Raw genomic sequence first — 20,918 nt, forward strand, 5'->3', positions numbered from 1 at the left:
AAAAATATTTTAATAAAACAATTGCTCCAAGAGTGGGTGCCGTTTTAACACGGGTGGGGGGGTGATTTCTACCTTACCCGCTTTCTACCTTAGTTGATCTGGGAGCAGGTCCCTCCTCCCTGGCTGGCGCCAACTTCCCAGTGATATTTTTGAAGATGACGCTGGCCACTAGAGAGCAAAGACTTTGCTTTCTATGTGCGGGACGATCTTCCCGGAAATATCACCGGGAAGATGGCGCCGCCGCCGGCTGGCCACAGCTCAGGTAGACCTGGGAGGTGGGGTTAGCAGACCCGCCCCGTCTTAGCAAAACGTACAATATTAATGGAACACTCCTTTAACATGCACTACTCCCCTGATTTACAAAAGTTAGTCCCTCTTTTTCTTTTAAAATAGGATCTTTTCTAATTTATAGCCAAAAAATAAAAAATTCCAGCCACAGAAGCTGAAACCAGGATATTGAAGAGGAGGGACTACCTTAACACATTAAACAGAATTTGTTTTTAATCGTTTTGGTTAATTACCGTTTAAAGTATTTTTTTTTTTCCAGCATTTTTGTAACTAAGAAGCAATCTCACGTTTCACAGGGATCAAATAACAGGTGAACAGCCCATATTCATAGCAAAAGTTACCTACAGACTGAAATCTGTTCCAACAAAACACGGCATCACTCGTGAAAAAAAAAAAAAAAAAAAAGGATAAACAATAGTATGGAAAAAAAAAAATCCATAATGTGACAAAACCAAATTTCAGATGGCTCTTTTTACTGATAGAAAAAGTAGCTCATTTACTTCATAAGAACATCACAAATGTATAAATCCCCTGTGTAGCAGCAGATAGGTATGAGCCTTAACAAAGTGTAAAGTGTAGTATCATGTAAATACCAGTTTGTTGGGGACAAAAAGAAGTCCTAGAAGTGGGACACTGCTTGTTAAACAAAGAATTAGAAATAAATTAGACTGTACTCTATGCGAGACAAAATACGTTATAAAGGATGGGCTGCGGACTGCTTCCCCTTGTCCACAGTTGGAGAAGCGACTTCTAGTCAATACATGACCCTCTCTCTATATATATCTTTATTCTGTAACATATTTATCTAGGGGTTTTATTTTTAGAATCCCAGTATGGATTCGTCCCACAACAACTCCTCTTCTGTTCTTTGGTCCTCCGGTTTTCTTGTCTTTTTGTGTTTTTTGGCGTCTTTCTCGGCAGCCTGTTCCTCTTTCTTTTTCTTGTCCTTCCGTTGTTTCACCTTGTCAGCTGGACTCTCTTCGGCTTTCCTTTCCTTGTCGCTGTTGTCTTTTCCTGAGTTGAGGTCCTCGATTTTCCTCTTCTTGCGCTCGCTGCTCTCGTTTTCTCTTCTCTGTTTGCTGTGGTGTTTGTTTCTGTGTTCTCTTTTGTGCCGTCTCTCCTTTTTGTAGGAGTTGCTGCTTTCATCTGAGGAGGAGGAAGAGGAGGAGGAATAGTTGCTGGAGTCTGGGCTAGAAGGAGGGCGCTTTCTGTGTGGACCGGATTTGCCGGTTGTTCTCATCATCGGCTTTTGAGGCCAACAACCCTTTTCCCAGCCGGCCCCTCTGGGATCTGCCGGATGAGGGGAATGATATACTGGGTAGGACGCAGGATGGTGAGGAAAATACTTGTAAGGGTGAGCTTTCGGATGAACCGGCGCAGGGTCTACATCCTCACAGCTGTCATAGTGATCCCTTTCTTGCCGTAACATAGTTTTGGGTTCAAGACCTCTTGCCCGCTGAACTCTTATATAATCTTCTAACTCCTCTTGGAAAGAGGCAAATGTCTTCTTTGACGTGTTCATCAAATTAGCCACCATGTTCTTTCTGCGGAAACAAAATTAGGTCACAGACTGAGTTTTTATGATTTTAGGTCTGCAAGTAATTAATATAATCTGCAAAATCCAGTTCTGAACAGCATATACATTTGTTATTGTATCCCCTTTACGCTTTGTAAAACTATAGTAATGCAGATAGTGACCCCTCACAGAACCGACTGATTGCATCATTATCACTTAAAGGGGGTACACACAGGAGATTTCTCCCGGAGATGTGTGCTGAGCGATCTATCACAGACCGCTTAGCACACATCTCTCCCGCTACTGAGCACAGCGCGATGTGTGCTGAGCAAAGAGGGGGGGAGACCACTCATGTCACCCAGCGGTGAAATGAGCGATCTCACTAGATCACCCCTACACACGGAGCAATGTGTTCTTAATTTCTAAGCAATCTGATCAGATTGCTTAGAAATTAAGTGAACATCGCTCCATGTGTACCTCCCTTTAAAGTCATTGTGCAGATTGCTACAGCTTACAAGTCAGTCATCTTCCAAATGACTACTGTGTTTTCTGAGGTTTCAACAGGCGATTTCAGGCACAAGTCCCAATTTAAGTAATAGGAGTAGGCATGACCATCGTAAGGCCAGCACTGAATTGTTCTAATAATGCTGCTATCATGATTTGCCTTACCATGCCATGTAACCATAGTTTTTAAACCATTTGATGGCTTGAACCATCCATGATAGTCACATGTGCAGAGGAAGCTAGAAAAACCTAGTTTGCGCAGTCCCTAAGCAGAGTTGTCACTGAGTCAGTGTTTCTCCTTTTGGTGCATTACATCACCAGAAAAAAAAAAAAGATGTTAACGACCAACACAATCATACCTACCAAATCGTAAACCCACTATGACATTGCGGAAAACAGCTTAGATGGATCAGACCACTGCAGTCTTCATTCAACAAGTACTTTCCAGATTATTTGAAAGCATAGACAAGTGGTTTTCACAGCACCCCTAGGCTAAAAGTTTCTTACTGAGAAAAATTAAATTAAGTAAATTGTGTCCATATGTTATCCTTAGGTTCAGTTGTGTGGTGAGGGAAAAGATTTGCTTCTGTTTGTCCACATATTTTATGATTGGCAGCCACCAGCACTGGTTTTGCCTATTGACCATAAATTATTTGAATTGGTCCTGGACTAGCAATACAAGGCACCGCTGCAAGTGTCCCACACAGTTTGAGAACCACTGGTGTATATACAGGTGTGTGAATGGGTCCTGCACAAGGGACTCAACTTCTATGGAATGTGTTTTGATCAGGGTTAGAAAAAAAAGGTAAGAAAAATAAGAATTTACTCACCGGTAATTCTATTTCTCGTAGTCCGTAGTGGATGCTGGGGACTCCGTAAGGACCATGGGGAATAGACGGGCTCCGCCGGAGACTGGGCACTCTATAGAAAGATTTAGGACTATCTGGTGTGCACTGGCTCCTCCCCCTATGACCCTCCTCCAAGCCTCAGTTAGGAACTGTGCCCGGAAGAGCTGACACAATAAGGAAGGATTTTTGAATCCCGGGTAAGACTCATACCAGCCACACCAATCACACCATATAACACGTGATAGGAACCCCGGTTAACAGTATGATAAACGTAGGAGCCTCTGAAGAGATGGCTCACAACAAAACCCGATTTTTGTAACAATAACTATGTACAGGTATTGCAGACAATCCGCACTTGGGATGGGCGCCCAGCATCCACTACGGACTACGAGAAAAAGAATTACCGGTGAGTAAATTCTTATTTTCTCTGACGTCCTAGTGGATGCTGGGGACTCCGTAAGGACCATGGGGATTATACCAAAGCTCCCAAACGGGCGGGAGAGTGCGGATGACTCTGCAGCACCGAATGAGAGAATTCCAGGTCCTCCTCAGCCAGGGTATCAAATTTGTAGAATTTTGCAAACGTGTTTGCCCCCGACAAGTAGCTGCTCGGCAAAGTTGTAAAGCCGAGACCCCTCGGGCAGCCGCCCAAGATGAGCCCACCTTCCGTGTGGAATGGGCAATTTTGGGACTTTTGGAATCCTCAAGAATTACCTCTTACGGCATTGCTTGGAATCTCTGTTTACTCCCCTGCTGCCATTGGACCTCTATCTGCAATTGAGAACCAAGGGGACCTTCTTCTGAGATCATGGTAATATTTATAACCACAAATCTATGAGGATAACTTGGAGGACTGAGTTCCAGCCAGATTATCAGTGATTATTGCCCTTTTTCAATATTGAAGTGGTCTACAGCCAATCTGAGAGACTCTCAATTTGTTACATTTTAATTATTTTTCATTACCTTTTATTAATATCTCTCTGCAAACACATGTGTTATCTATACACTTTTTAGTTCTATTTTTAATAAATGTGTGTCTTTTAAATTGATACAATTGTATACGTTCTTTATTCTGAGATTCAGCCGGCGCCAGTATCCACTTCTCTTTTACAGATTTAGGCTGCGGTAAGCCTACCGCAGAATGCGCCAGCTGAATAGTGCTACAAATCCAGCGCGCAATAGACTGCTTAGAAGCAGGAGCACCCAGCTTGGTGGGTGCATACAGGATAAACAGCGAGTCAGTCTTTCTGACTCCAGCCGTCCTGGAAATATAAATTTTTAGGGCCCTGACTACGTCCAACAACTTGGAATCCTCCAAGTCCCTAGTAGCCGCAGGCACCACAATAGGTTGGTTCAAGTGAAAAGCTGAGACCACCTTTGGGAGAAACTGAGGACGAGTCCTCAATTCTGCCCTATCCATATGGAAAATCAGATAAGGGCTTTTACAAGACAAAGCCGCCAATTCTGAAACCCGCCTGGCCGACGCCAGGGCCAACAGCATGACCACTTTCCACGTGAGATATTTTAAATCCACAGTCTTAAGTGGTTCGAACCAATGTGATTTCAGGAATGCCAAAACCACATTGAGATCCCAAGGTGCCACTGGGGGCACAAAAGGAGGCTGAATATGCAGTACTCCTTTGACAAAAGTCTGAACTTCAGGCAGTGAAGCCAGTTCTTTCTGGAAGAAAATCGACAGAGCCGAAATCTGGACCTTTATGGACCCCAATTTGAGGCCCAACGTCACCCCTGCTTGCAGGAAGTGCAGGAATCGACCCAGTTGAAATTCCTCCGTCGGGGCCTTTATGGCCTCACACCAAGCAACATATTTTCACCAAATGCGGTGATAATGTCTTGTGGTGACATCCTTCCTGGCTTTGATCAGGGTAGGGATGACTTCCTCCGGAATACCCTTTTCCTTCAGGATCCGGTGTTCAACCGCCATGCCGTCAAACGCAGCCGCGGTAAGTCTTGGAACAGACAGGGTCCCTGCTGCAGCAGGTCTTGTCTGAGCGGCAGAGGCCAAGGGTCCTCTGTAAGCATCTCTTGAAGTTCCGGGTACCAAGCTCTTCTTGACCAATCCGGAACCTCGAGTATGGTTTTCACTCCTCGCCTTCTTATTATTCTCAGTACCTTGGGTATGAGAGGTAGAGGAGGAAACACATAAACCGACTGGTACACCCATGGTGTCACTAGAGCGTCTACCGCTATCGCCTGAGGGTCTCTTGACCGGGCGCAATATCTTTTCAACTTCTTGTTGAGGCGGGACGCCATCATGTCTACCTGTGGTTTTTCCCACCGGTTGACCAGCATTTGGAAGACTTCTGGATGAAGTCCCCATTCTCCCGGGTGGAGGTCGTGCCTGCTGAGGAAGTCTGCTTCCCAGTTGTCCACTCCCGGAATGAACACTGCCGTCAGTGCTAACACATGATTCTCTGCCCATCTGAGAATCCTTGTGGCTTCTGCCATCGCCATCCTGCTTCTCGTGCCGCCCTGTCTGTTTACATGGGCGACCGCCGTGATGTTGTCTGACTGGATCAGTACCGGCTGGTTTTGAAGCAGGGGTCTTGCCTGGCTTAGGGCATTGTAAATGGCCCTTAGCTCCAGGATATTTATGTGAAGAGAAATCTCCTGATTTGACCACAGTCCTTGGAAATTTCTTCCTTTTGTGACTGCCCCCCAGCCCCGAAGGCTGGCATCCGTGGTCACCAGGACCCAGTCCTGTATTCCGAATCTGCGGCCCTCTAGTAGATGAGCCCTCTGCAGCCACCACAGCAGCGACACCCTGGTTCTGGCCGATAGGGTTATCCGCTGTTGCATCTGGAGATGGGACCCGGACCATTTGTCCAACAGGTCCCACTGGAACGTCCTTGCGTGGAACCTTCCGAATGGAATTGCTTCGTACGAAGCTACCATTTTTCCCAGGACTCGTGTGCATTGATGTACCGACACTTTTCCTGGTTTTAGGATGTCTCTGACCAGAGATGACAATTCCTCGGCTTTTTCCAGTGGAAGAAACACTCTTTTCTGGTCTGTGTCCAGAATCATTCCCAGGAACAGAAGACGTGTCGTCGGGACCAGCTGTGACTTTGGAATATTGAGAATCCAGCCGTGCTGTTGTAGCACTTCCTGAGAAAATGCCACCCCCACTATCAACTGTTCTTTGGACCTCGCCTTTATCAGGAGATCGTCCAAGTACGGGATAATTAAAACTCCCTTCTTGCGAAGGAGTATCATCATTTCGGCCATTACCTTGGTTAAGACCCTCGGTGCCGTGGATAACCCAAACGGCAGCGTCTGGAACTGATAGTGACAGTCCTGTACCACAAATCTGAGGTACTCCTGGTGCGGAGGGTAAATGGGGACATGCAGGTACGCATCCTTGATGTCCAGGGATACCATGTAATCCCCCTCCTCCAGGCTCGCAATAACCGCCCTGAGCGATTCCATCTTGAACTTGAACCTTTTGATATAAGTGTTCAAGGCTTTTAAATTTAAGATGGGTCTCACCGAACCGTCCGGTTTCGGTACCACAAACATTGTGGAGTAGTAACCCTTTCCTTGCTGAAGGAGGGGTACCTTGACAATAACTTTCTGTGAATACAGTTTTTGAATAGCCACCAACACTGCCTCCCTGGCAGAGGGAGTTGCCGGCAAGGCAGATTTTAGGAAACGGCGGGGGGGGAGACGTCTCGAATTCCAGCCTGTACCCCTGAGATACTACTTGAAGGACCCAGGGATCCACTTGTGAGAGAGCCCACTGTGTGCTGAAAAACCTGAGACGTGCCCCCACCGTTCCCGATTCCGCCTGAGCAGCCCCAGCGTCATGCTGTGGACTTACCGGACGCAGGGGAGGACTTCTGCTCCTGGGAACTAGCTGTCTGCTGCAGCTTTTTCCCCCTTCCTCTGCCCCTCGGCAGAAAGGATGAGCCTCTAGCCCGCTTAGTTTTCTGGGGCCGAAAGGACTGTACCTGATAATACGGTGCTTTCTTTTGCTGTGGGGTAGCCTGTGGCAAAAAAGTCGATTTCCCAGCAGTAGCTGTGGAAACGAGGTCTGAAAGACCTTCCCCAAAAAGTTCCACCCCTTTATAGGGTAAAACTTCCATGTGCCGCTTGGAGTCGGCATCACCTGACCATTGCCTAGTCCATAACCCCCGTCTGGCGGCAATGGACATAGCGCTTATTTTTGATGCCAGCCGGCAAATATCCCTCTGTGCATCACGCATGTATAAGACCGCGTCTTTTATATGGTCAATCGTTAGCAAAATATTGTCCCTACCCATGGTATCAATGTTTTCCGACAGGGAGTCGGACCACGCAGCTGCAGCACTGCACATCCAAGCTGATGCAATAGCGGGTCTCAATATAATGCCAGTGTGTGTGTATATAGCTTTTAGGGTACTTTCCTGCTTTCTATCAGCAGGTTCTTTTAGGGCGGCCGTATCCGGAGACGGTAGTGCCACCTTCTTTGATAAGCGTGTCAGCGCTTTATCTACCCTAGGGGGTGTTTCCCAGCGTGACCTATCCTCTGGCGGGAAAGGGTACGCAGCCATTAACCGTTTAGAAATGATCAATTTCTTATCTGGGGAAGTCCACGCTTCCTCACACACCTCATTTAATTCGTCAGATGCAGGAAAAACTACTGGTAGTTTTTTCTCACCAAACATAATACCCTTTTTTGTGGTACCTGGGGTATCATCAGAAATGTGTAATACATTTTTCATAGCCTCAATCATATAACGGGTGGATCTATTGGAGGGTACACACGTCTCATCATCGTCGACACTGGAGTCGGTATCCGTGTCGACATCTGTATCTGTCATCTGAGGTAGCGGGCGTTTTATAGCCCCTGATGACATTTGAGACGCTTGGACAGGCACAAGCTGAGTAGCCGGCTGTCCTATGTCGTCAAACCTTTTATGTAAGGAGCTGACACGGTCACGTAATTCCTTCCATAAGTCCATCCACACTGGTGTCGACCCCGCAGGGGGTGACATCACATTCACAGGCATTTGCTCCGCCTCCACATCATTATCCTCATTATACATGTCGACACAGCAGTACCGACACACAGCAGACACACAGGGAATGCTCTTACAGAGGACAGGACCCCACAAAGCCCTTTGGGGAGACAGAGGGAGAGTATGCCAGCACATACCAGGGCGCTATATAACACAGGGATATCACTATACAGAGTGTTTTCCCCTATAGCTGCCTATAATATATATATACTGCGCCTAAATTGTGCCCCCCCTCTCTTTTTTACCCTTTCTGTAGTGCATGACTGCAGGGGAGAGCCAGGGAGCTTCCTTCCAGCGAAGCTGTGAGGGAATAATGGCGCCAGTGTGCTGAGGGAGTTGGCTCCGCCCCTTTTTCGGCGGGCTTTCTCCCGCTATTTTATCGTTTCTGGCAGGGGTTAATATACACCTATATAGCCTCTGGGGCTATATATGGTGTTAGTTTTGCCAGCCAAGGTGTTACTATTGCTGCTCAGGGCGCCCCCCCCCCAGCGCCCTGCACCCATCAGTGACCGCAGTGTGTGGTGTGCATGAGGAGCAATGGCGCACAGCTGCAGTGCTGTGCGCTACCTTGGAGAAGACAGAAGTCTTCAGCCGCCGATTTTCCGGACCTTCTTGCTTCTGGCTCTGTAAGGGGGACGGCGGCGCGGCTCCGGGAACGGACGACGAGGTCGGGTCCTGTGTTCGATCCCTCTGGAGCTAATGGTGTCCAGTAGCCTAAGAAGCCCAAGCTACCACCACTTAGGTAGGTTCGCTTCTTCTCCCCTTAGTCCCTCGTTGCAGTGAGCCTGTTGCCAGCAGGTCTCACTGAAAATAAAAAACCTAAACTATACTTTCTTCTAGGAGCTCAGGAGAGCCCCTAGTGTGCATCCAGCTCAGCCGGGCACAGAAATCTAACTGAGGCTTGGAGGAGGGTCATAGGGGGAGGAGCCAGTGCACACCAGATAGTCCTAAATCTTTCTATAGAGTGCCCAGTCTCCGGCGGAGCCCGTCTATTCCCCATGGTCCTTACGGAGTCCCCAGCATCCACTAGGACGTCAGAGAAATAAAATGATATATCTATCTATCTATTAGAAACCTTGATCAGCCATGTTTTAATGCTCTCTAACAATCACAAGTCATTAGGCTTTGATATGATAGATTTTACATCTCTCAATAAAACAAAGTTTTAATGCTGATTATATCTGAATATATGTAGATAGACTAAACATGTTAAAACATACAAAGTACACTCAGAGATGGATGAAAATGAAAATAAAAGTTTGTTGTGGTTTTCTCCTGTACTATAGGATTGTTACAGGAGGAGTTTGCGGAGTCTTAGCTGATGCTAGACAGATTTAGTACCTCTCTGATCTGGATCACCCTCCCTATTTATCTGTTTGTTGTGTGTGTGAATTTACTGCATTGCTTCAATTTACTCAAATGAGAACAACGAGCAACAAGTATGTGGAATAATACCATGGGGATTCCCTTATAATAGGCTTTTTTTTTTTTTCTTTCTTTTTTTTTCTTAAGCGTCATAGCGCCGTGTTTGTAGTCACAGCACAATAAAAAAAATTGTGGATTAAATAAAAAACGGCATCTCAGATGGAAAGTTAATCTGTACATCCATCTAACCTGTCCAGAGTGCCTAATGGCAATTCCTATTAAACTAAAAAGGGGGGGGGGGGGGGGGGGGGGGGGGGTACACACGGAGCGATGTTCACTTAATTTCTAAGCAATCTGACTAGATTGCTTAGAAATTAAGAACACATCGCTCCGTGTGTAGGGGGTACCGGCGACAGCGATGTGCGGCCCCGTACGTCGCTATCGCCGGCTCTAGATTGGGCATGCATGCCCAATCTACTGAGTTCGCTCATTTCACCGCTGGGTGAAATGAGTGGTCCCCCCCTCGCTCAGCACACATCGCGCTGTGCTGAGCAGGGGGAGAGATGTGTGCTGAGCAATCTGTGCTAGACCGCTCAGCACACATCTCCGGGAGAAATCTCCCGTGTGTACCCCCGTTAATTGGAAAGCTCTTTGGCAGATTTATGCAAAGCTGTCCCCCCCCCCCCCCCCCCCAGTGCTTGCAGAACTACAAGTCTAAGCAGGTAAACCACGCTGTGCCTTGCAGTTTCATAGAAGCTGGAGAGCTATAGGTTTCCAGTCTCTGCATTATGAGATTCTCTCATTAAGATGAAGGATTTACAGATGTACAAATCTGGTGGTATTGCAGTATATTATGCTGTTCACGATTATGCTGGAGTTGGGGAAACGCCAGTGACGCTGTGTCTCAAATGCGATCGCATAGCAGTTAATGGAAGTGACTGGAGAATGCACGCACAGAAACACTGCTGCCATGCCGCAATTACTCCCAGCCGCAATAGGGCACGGCCTTATTGGAATTAATGGGTTCCATACCAGTTTACAAGCTTTTACTAGCACAAAAAAAAAAAAAAAGGAGATTTATGGTAGACTCACCATGGTTAAATCTTTCTGCGAGGTACACTGGATTCCACAGGGAATAACATCAGGGTGTACAGCTGGATCTTGATTCAAGGCACCAACAGGCTAAAGTTTTGACTGTTCCCAGGATGCATTGCACCGCCTCCTCTATAAACCTGCCTCCAGGCACTGGAGCTCAGTTTCGTTAACCAGTAAAATGCTGTAGCAGGCAAAAGAGACGGTAGATGTTAGTCACATAGAACCACATTCTCACGACAGGAGAAGGGACTAGCGGCTAATGCAATACAAACCCCAAAAAGCTAAGTGAATCAGGGTGGGCGCCCTGTGGAATCCAGTGTACATCGCAGAAAGATTTAACCATGGTAAGTCTACCATACATCATCTTTTCTGCAGCGGGGTACACTGGTATTCCAGAGGGAATAACATCAGAGATGTCCTAAAGCAGTTCCTCATGGGAGGGGATGCACTGTAGCGGGCACAAGAACCCGGCGTCCAAAGGAAGCATCCTGGGAGGCGGAAGTATCAAAGGCATAGAACCTGATGAACATGTTCACAGAGGACCACGTAGCCGCCTTGCACAATTGTTCAGCGGAGGGCTGCCCAAGAAGGCCCAACAGACCGAGTAGAATGGGCTTTGATAGCAGCAGGAGCTGGGAGACCAGCCTGCGCATAAGCTTGTGCAATCATCATTCTAATCCATCTGGCCAAGGTTTGTTTATTTGCAGGCCAGCCACATTTGTGAAAACCAAAAAGTACAAAAATGGTATCTGTCCTCCTGAGGGAGGCAGTCCTCTCTACGTAAATACGGAGAGCCCGTACCACATACAAAGACCGCTCTTTGGAGGACAAACCAGAACGGATAAAAGGTGGAACCACAATCTATTGGTTAAGATGAAAAGATGATTCCACCTTAGGTAGATAACAAGGGCGAGTATGAAGAACTGCCCGGTCACGGTGGAAAATCAGAAAGGGTGGACAACAGGACAAGGCACCCAAGTCCGACACCCTCCTAGCAGAGGAAATAGCCAGTAAAAACATGACCTTAAGTGTAAGACATTTAATATCCACAGACTCAAGAGGTTCAAATGGAGACTCTTGTAGGGCACTTAAGACAACAGACATGGAGCCACAGGAGGGACATAGGGAGACTGAATCCATAAAACGCCCTGAGTGAAAGTATGAACGTCAGGAATAAACGTAATTTTCCTCTGAAACCACACCGACAAGGCAGATATATGAACCTTGAGGGAGGCCAGACGAAGGCCTAAATCTAGGCCTTGTAGCAGAAAAGCCAAAAGCCTAGAAGTACTGAACGAATAGGCATCATAATCCTTAGCAGCACACCATGTGAAGTAAGAGTTCCAGACCCTGTAATAAAGCCGTGCAGAAGCCGGCTTGCGGGCCTTTAACATAGTTTGAATAACCGCCTTTGAGAATCCCTTGGCCCTCAGAAGTGAAGCTTCAAGAGCCACGCCGTAAAAGCCAGTCTGGCCAGATCCGGATAGACACAAGGGCACTGAACGAGGGGGTCTGGGCGTTGAAGAAGTAGAAAAAAGACGCTCTATTGATAGACCCTGCAGATCTGAGAACCAAAGCCGTCTGGGCCCCGCTGGAGCGACTAGAAGTAGTATTCCTCTTTCTTGCTTGAACTTCATTAGAACCCTGGGCAGGAGTGACACTGGAGGAAACACGTATGGCAGCCGAAAGTTCCATGGAATTGCAAGTGCGTCCACGAACGCTGCTTGAGGATACCTTGTGATTGTGTCGAAATGCCATCAGGTCTACATCTGGTAGGCCCCACTTGTCCACTAGGAGTTGAAAGACTTCCGGATGAAGATTCCACTCTCAGTGTGAACGTCCTGACGACTGAGGAAATCCGCTTTCCAGTTGAGGATTCCGGGGATGAACACTGCCGATATTGCTGGCAGATGGCGTTCCGCCCAACAGAAGATTTTTGATACTTTCAGCATTGCCATGCTGCTTCGAGTGCCGCCTTGATAATTTATGTACGCCACCGTGGTGGTGTTGTCTGATTGTACTTGAACAGGCCTGTGTCAACGCATTGAACACTGCCCGCAATTCCAGAATGTTTATTGGGAGGAGAGATTCCTCCCTGGTCCACCGACCCTGGAGAGAGTGTTGCTCCAACACCGCGCCCCAACCTCGCAGACTGGCGTCTGTTGTCAGAAGGACCCAGTTGGAGATCCAGAAGGGGCGGCCCCTGCTCAACTGTTGGTCCTGTAGCCACCAGCTCAGTGACAGACGAACCTTCGGAGTCAAGGAGATCATTTGAAACCTGATCCGATGAGGTAGGCCATCACACTTGGAAAAGATTAACTTCTGCAGAGGACGGGAATGAAATTGAGCGCACTCTACCATGTCGAAAGCCGACACCATGAGGCCTAGTACTTGCATCGCCGAGTGTATCGACACTCTTGGGCGAGAGAGGAAGTATCTGATCCTGCACTGAAGTTTCAGGACTTTCTTTGGAGATAGAAACAATCTCTGGTTGTGTGTGTGTCCAGCAGCGCCCCTAGGTGCACCATGCTCCGAGCAGGGACCAGCGAGGACTTTTTCCAGTTGATGAGCCACCCGTGGGCTTGTAGGAATTGGACGGTTAGTTCCAGATGACTGAGGAGAACCTCTTGGGAGTTCACCAGGATCAACAAGTCGTCCATATACGGCAGGATCCTGATTCCCTGACGACGGAGATGAGCCATCATCACGGCCATTATCTTGGTGAATATCCGAGGGGCCGTGGTAAATCCAAAAGGCAGGGCCTGGAATTGATAACGTAGGTTGCCAATAGCAAACCGCAGATACTGCTGATGCGACATGGCAATAGGAATATGCAGGTAAGCATCCTGAATGTCTAGGGATACCATATAGTCCTCAGGTTCCATGGCCAGTAGAATAGAGCGCAGAGTTTCCATACGGAATTTGGACACTAACAAATTTGTTCAATGATTTGAGGTTGAGTATAGGCCAGAAGGACCCATTTGGCTTCAGAACTAGAAACAGGGTCGAACAGTATCCCCTTCCTCTCTGGGACAGAGGTACCGGCACTACCACTCCTATGTCCAGGAGGGATTGTACAACCAGGTGTAGAGCTTGCACTTTAACAGATCCGCAGGGATAACTTTCATGCAAAACTGGTGAGCGGAAAGTCTCTTGAAAGAGACTGCGTACCCGTGAGACAACTTCCCACACCCAGGCGTCTGAAGTGGTCTTTAACCAGGCCTGGACGAACTGCAGAAGTCAGCCTCCCACACTGGGGTCCCCCAGGGGCAGGCCCGCCCCGTCATGCAGCAGGCTTGTCTTGTTTGGAAGCAGGCTGATGGGCGGCCCAGGATTGTTTAGATTTAGGCTTAGTGGTTTTGGAAGCATGAGCCTGTTGCTAACACGCTTGACCCTTTGCCTTCCCTGGAGGTCGAGAGGAACGAAAGGTGGTACTCTTAGCCTTTGGAGCAGAAGGATTAGTATTTGGGAGACATGCAGTCTTGGCAGTAGCCAAGTCAGTTACAATCTTGTTCAGATTCTCCCCAAGTAGGATGTCTCCTTTAAAATGGAGCACCTCCAAGGTCTTTTTGGAGTCCAGGTCCACCTTCCAGGACCTCAACCACATAATTCGACGAGCCAGGATAGACGTAGTAGACGCCTTGGCTGCCATTACACCTGCATCAGAGGCCGCCTCCTGAATATAGTGGGAGGCTGTGGTAATATAAGACAGATATTGTCTGGCAGTGTCAGAAAAATCCTGAGGCAGCTCATCCTCAATTGCCTGAACCCATGCTTCAATTCCTTTCGCAGCCCAGGAGGCTGCCATAGTGGGTCTATGTACAGCACTTGTAATGGAGTAAATAGACTGCAGGCATCCCTCCACACGCTTATCCGTCGGTTCCTTCAGTGAGGTGACAGTGGTGACAGGCAGAGTAGATGACACCACCAGATGGGCGACATGAGAGTCCACCGGTGGTGGAGTTTCCCACTTGTTACTCAACTCCGCAGGGAAAGGTTAACGAGCTAGCATCTTTTTAGACAGGGAAAATTTCTTTCCTGGCGACGACCAGGATTCCTGACGTATGTCAATTAAGTGGTCAGAATGTGGTAAGACTACTTTAGCAACCTTCTGACGTTTGAACTTATCAGGTTTCTTAGACGCAGTAGTAGGCTCAATGTCATCATTTATTTGAAGAATTAGCTTAATAGCCTCCACTAGGCTAGGAACATCAACATGGATTGTAGATTCCTCATCAGAAGCAACTGTATCAGTGTCTGACGGATCAGTATATTACCCATCCTCAACGGAAGAATTATCCGAAATATTAGTGGGTTGTGAGGAAGAAATGACCCGTTTAGATGACGCCTTGGCCCAAGAGGGGCGTGGGGTAGACTTTTGTCTAACCAAATATGGATTTAATTGTTGTAATTGGGTAGACAGAGTATCCACCCATGGCGGATTAACTACAGGGACAATATGTGGCTGCAAGTGTAGTCAGCATACTTGAGAACGCTGCCCAAGGTGGGTCCTGATTGGCCACAGGTGCTGCAGGTTGAATGGGTGTATAGTACTCAGCACCTGAACCAGCAGCTAAAACTTCTCCCTCAGGTAAATCCGTGGCGTCAGTACTGCTGGATGCAGAAGCGTCCGCGGATTTCCCACCCTGTGTGGCAGACATAAGGAATGTAGCCTTAGGGTGTAACAGTACAATATAGACAAACACAATACCTGCAAAAAACCCTCTGTGTTATGTGACAGTAAATACAGGACACAGAACAGAGGATTTAAGCGGTATGAGGGGACTGAAAAACACAGGAAAAAAAGAAAAAAAGATTTTAATTACCTACCGGTAAATGCTTTTCTCATAGTCCGCAGAGGATACTGGGGTCCACATTAGTACAATGGGGTATAGATGGGTCCACTAGGAGCCTTGGGCACTTTAAGAAATCAATAGTATGCGCTGGCTCCTCCTACCAGACTCCATCTAGTAACTGTGCCCGAGGAGACGGACATACTTTGAGAGAAGGATTTAAAAGAACAGTGGTGAGATTCGAACCAGCACACACAAACAAGAGGAAAGACATGCTAACCAAACTTGAACAGGAACAGCAACAGCTGAACCAACAACAATACTGAACCAAGTAACAGCACAGGAAACACCAAGCACTGGGCGGGCGCCCAGTGTCCTCTACGGACTACGAGAAAAGGATTTACCGGTAGGTAATTAAAATCCTAAATTTCTCTTACGTCAGAGGATACTGGGGTTCACATTAGTACCATGGCGAGGTTCCAAAGCTCCCAAACTGGATGGGAGAGTGCTGAGGTTCCTGCAGAACTGATTGACCAAACTGAAGGTTCTCAAAGGCCAAAGTATCGAACTTGTAGAACTTGGCAAACGTGTTCGAACCTTACCAAGTAGCTGCTTGGCAGAGCTGTAAAGCCGAGACACCCCGGGCTGCCTCCCAGAAAGAACCCACCGACCTAGTAGAGTGGGCCTGTACAGATCCTAGAACCGGCAAACCTGCCGTAGAATAAGCATGCTGGATAGTAAGCCTGATCCAGCGAGCAATAGACTGCTTTGAAGCAGGACACCCAATTTTATTGGGATCATCGAGAACAAACAGCGAGTCCGATTTTCTGTGACGAGCTGTCCGCTTCACATAGATCTTCAGGCCCTCACAACACCCAAGGACTTTGAAGTAGCAGAGGTGTCGGTAACCACCGGAACCACAATAGGTTGGTTGATATGAAACGCAGAAACCACCTTTGGACGAAATTGCTGACGAGTTCTGAGTTCAGCTCTATCTTCATGAAAAATCAAACAGAGGCTTTTGTGAGACAACGCCCCCAGCTCTGACACACACTTTGCTGGAGCCAAGGCCAACAGCGTGACGGCCTTCCACGTAAGAAACTTGACGTCAACGTCCGGTAAAGGCTCAAACCATTCCGATTGCAGGAACTGCAACACTACGTTGAGATCCCAAGGTGCCATAGGAGGCACAAAGAGCGGTTGGATGTGCCGAACACACTTCAAAAAAGTCTGAACCTCCCGGAGAGAAGCCAATTGTGTCTGGAAGAAAATGGATAAGGTTGAAATGTGGACTTTTAAAGAGCCCAAAAGTAGGACCACATCCACTCTCCTGACTGCAGAAAAAGGAGAAATTCCACTGCAGGAAATTTCCTGTTCTCACACCAAGAGACGTATTTTTTTCCAAATACGGTGGTAATGTTTAGACGTTACCCCCTTCTTGGATCAAGGTTGGAATAACCCTGTCCGGGATCCCTTTCCGGGCTAGAGTTGGACACTCAACCTCCATGCTGTCAAACGTAGCCGCGGTAAGTCGTGATAGACGAATGGCCCCTGTTGTAGAAGATCCTCGCGAAGAGGTAGAGGCCACGGGTCCGCTATGAGCATCTCCAGTAGATCCGCGTACTAAGCCCTTCTTGGCCAGTCCGGAGCAATGAGAATAGCTTGAACTTTTTCCCTTTTTATTCTTTTGAGAATTCTTGGGATCAATGGAAGTGGTGGAAACACGTACACCACCTGGTAGTCCCATGGAGTCACCAGAGCGTCCACCGCCAATGCTTGTGGGACTCTCGACATTGAACAATACCGGTTGAGCTTCGAGACGAAAGGCCATCATGTCGATTTGTGGAATTCCCCACCGACTTGTCAAGCACCCGAACACCTCCGGGTGAAGGCCCCACTCCCCTGGGTGGAGGTCGTGTCTGCTGAGGAAGTCTGCTTCCCAGTTGTCCACTCCCAGAATGAAAACTGCCAACAACGCCACAGCGTGCCGTTCTGCCCAGAGGAGAATCCTTGTTACCTCTGACATTGCTGCTCTGTTATTCGTTCCGCCCTGTCGGTTTATGTACGTCACCGCAGTCACATTGTCCGACTGAACCCGAATTGCGTGATCCTGAAGAAGAAGCGATGCCTGTAGAAGGGTGTTGTATACAGCCCTTAGTTCCAGAATGTTGATCGAATGAATGGTTTCCTGTCTTGACCATTTTCCTTGGAACTGTTCCCCTTGAGTGACTGCTCCCCAACCTCTAAGGCTTGCGTCTGTAGTTAGCAGAATCCAATTTTGAATCCCGAACCTTCGGCCCTCGGTCAGGTGAAAAGTCTGAAGCCACCACAGAAGAGAAATCCTGGCCTTTGGAGACAGATGTATCCTCTGGTACATGTGAAGATGAAATCCGGACCATTTGTCCAACAGATCCAACTGGAAGGGCCTTGCGTTAAACCTTCTGTACTGCAGTGCCTCGTAAGAGGCTACCATCTTCCCCAGGAGGTGAATGCATAGATGCAACGATATCCGGGTCGGTCTTAGAACGTCCCGCACCATCAACTGAATTACCAATGCCTTTTCCAATGGAAGGAATACCTTCTGTGCCTCCGTATCCAGTATCATCCCCAGGAACGGAAGCCTCCGTGTTGGTTCCAGGTGAGATTTTGGCAGGTTCAGAATCCAGCCGTGATCCTGGAGTAGTAGAACGGAAGCCTCCGTGTTGGTTCCAGGTGAGATTTTGGCAGGTTCAGAATCCAGCCGTGATCCTGGAGTAGTCGTGTTGAGAGGGCAATGTTGTCTAACAACCTCTCCCTGGATGGTGCTTTTATCAGCAGATCGTTCAGGTACGGTATTATGTTAACTCCTTGCTTGCGGAGGAGAAACATCATCTCTGCCATTACCTTGGTGCACACCCTCTGTGCCGTGGAGAGGCCAAATGGCAGGGCCTGGAACTGGTAGTGACAGTCCTGTAATGCAAACCTTAGATAAGCCTGATGAGGCAGCCAAATCGGAATATGAAGGTACGCATCCTTGATATCCAGAGACACCAGGAATTCCCCCTCCTCCAGACCTGAGATCACCGCTATCAGAGACTCCATCTTGAATTTGAACACCCGTAAGTATGGGTTCAGGGACTTGAGGTTTAAAATGAGCCTCACCGAACGGTTTCGGTACCACAAACAGGTTGGAATAATAACCCTTGTTTTACAGTTGAAGTGGAACTGGAACAATGACCTGAGTCTGTACCAGTTTTTGAATTGCTGCCTGTAAAGTCATGCTACTGGAGAAGCTGGTAAGCCTGATTTGAAGAATCTGTGAGGTGGGAGTTCCTGAAACTCCAGTCTGTAGCTCCGGGTGATAAGATCTTTGACCCATGGATCCAGGCATGATGTTGCCCATATGTGACCGAAATATCTTAATCGGGATCCCAAATGCCTGTCTTCCAGGCAGTGTGGTCCACCGTCATGCTGAAGGCTTTGAAGAAGCAGAACCGGAGGTCTGTTCCTGTGAAACTGCAGTTGCAGGTTTTCTGGGTTTACCTCTATTGCATTTGAAGGCTGTAGAAGAACCTTTGGATTTACTTTAAAATTTCGCTGTCCGAAAGGACTGCAGAGTTGGAGCAGAGTAGGTTTTCCTAGCTGTGGGTGCTGCGGAAGGTATGTAGACTTACCCGCCATAGCCTTGGATATCCACGTATGCAGTTCATCTCCAAAACGGGATTCACCTGTGAATGGTAGGCTTTCCACGCCTTTCCTGGAATCCGCAACCGCAGTCCACTGGCATAGCCACAAGCCCCTGCATGCTGACACTGCCATGGCAGTGGTGCGTGCGCTGAGCAAACCAATTTCCTGTATGGCCTCCACCATAACATTAGCAGAGTCCTGTACATGCTGTAGGAGTAAAATTATCTGCCCCCTGGATAAGGAATCTAACCCGTCAATTAGATTACCTGACCATTTTGCAATGGCCCTAGTGATCCATGCAAAAGCAATAGTGGGGCTCTGGGCCACCCAAGCAGCTGTGTACAGGGATTTGAGTGTGGAATCAGTCTTGCGGTCAGCCATGTCCTTTAAGGAGGCTGCCCCAGGAACAGATAAGACTATCTTACGTGACAACCTAGATACCAATGCGTCAGCAATCAGTGGATTTTCCCACTTTTTCCTATCATCCTGAGGAAACGGGAAGGATGTGAGTAACCTTTTAGGGATCTGAAACTTCTTGGATTAACCAAAGTTTCCTCAAATAGAGAATATAACTCCTTTGAAGCAGGGAAAGTAACAGAGGATTTCTCTTTTACATTAAAATAAGATTCCTTATCCACCTCCGCCACTTGTGAGGAATGTGCAGGACTTCTCTAATAGCTTCTAACAGGGCTGCATCCACCCCACACAAGTCCACTTCACCCTCCTCCGCGTCTGATACGTCATCATCAGTGTCAGCCTGCAGTATTTGGGCCAGAGTATGCTTTTGTGGACAAATGGCAGGGGTCTGAGATGCTGGTATGGGAACTGAATCTCTAGTCATCAGGTCCCCCACAGACTGTCTTAAATATTGCGTCTCTTTCTCATTATGGGATAATTTATTAGAAATATGTGAGATTATCCCTTTAAGAGAATCCAACCATGTGGGTTCAGACCCACTAGCATGAGAATGTGTACTATCCTGGGTACACTGTAGTGAATCCCCTGGGGAAGACAAACACTCTGCTGTGCAGGAAACACACTCCCTTGACATGGTAATGTGAAGGGACACACAAACACTCACACACAGTAAAGATGAAAGCACAGTTAACCCACACAGAGCCCGCAGGGAGACACACAGAAGATGGAGCCAGCCACACCGCGCCCTTTATGTTAAGGCCAAGCTCAGCTGGGTGGCAAACTAAGCTCCTTAATAGGGCTTAGTATTCTAACACCGCTCCCCCCCCCCTTACTATGACCCCCTGGAACCGCTGAGGAAACGTGGAAACTTTGTGGAGGAGCTGCGCTTTCCTGCAAGTCCTGTCAGTGTGAGCTGCAGAGGGAAAATGGCGCTGGTGTGCTGCAGGATCCGGCCCAGTAATGGCGCGCGGTCTTCCCGGTTTTATTATACTGGCTGAGGTGTTCGAGAAGCTTAACAGCAGGTTAGAACCACTGTAAGCAGTTTGCCAGTGTAGGGTAATGTTACAAAGCTCAGCTCGCCCCTCACAGCAGAAACACACACACACATACAGCATGTTGTACTGAGCCTGGAGACGCAGCCTTCATGTCAGTGCTGCGCTCCATACCCCGATGCCGCCATTACAGCCGGTGACCCGCTAAACGGGACGCCGGCCACCTACTCATTACTCTAATTACTTCTGGCTCTGTTAAGGGGTGGCGGCGTGCTGCGGGACAGTACGCTCGCCATGGTGGGGCTTGCGAATAGGACCCTCAGGAGCCGAGTGTCCTGCCAGCGCTGAACGGGACCATTAACCCTATAGGAGGTTGGGCCATTTCCCCCCCTAAGTACCACGAAGCAGACAGG

At 48.0% G+C, this 20,918-nt stretch overlaps 1 protein-coding gene across 2 annotated transcripts in view; it reads right to left on the reverse strand.

Annotated features, from left to right (window-relative positions):
* Positions 1-479: 479 nt before the first annotated feature.
* LOC134929416 (zinc finger matrin-type protein 1-like) overlaps positions 480-20,918 on the reverse strand; it is a 174,761-nt gene continuing 154,322 nt past the window's right edge. For both annotated transcript variants that reach the window (XM_063925055.1, XM_063925058.1), the window contains exon 7: positions 480-1,832. In XM_063925055.1, coding sequence (XP_063781125.1) covers positions 1,109-1,832 — 724 coding nt within the window. In that variant the 3' untranslated portion in view covers positions 480-1,108. The remainder of the gene's footprint in view (positions 1,833-20,918) is intronic.

This window comes from Pseudophryne corroboree, chromosome 1 (assembly GCF_028390025.1).
Source record: "Pseudophryne corroboree isolate aPseCor3 chromosome 1, aPseCor3.hap2, whole genome shotgun sequence".
Lineage (NCBI taxonomy): Eukaryota > Metazoa > Chordata > Amphibia > Anura > Myobatrachidae > Pseudophryne > Pseudophryne corroboree.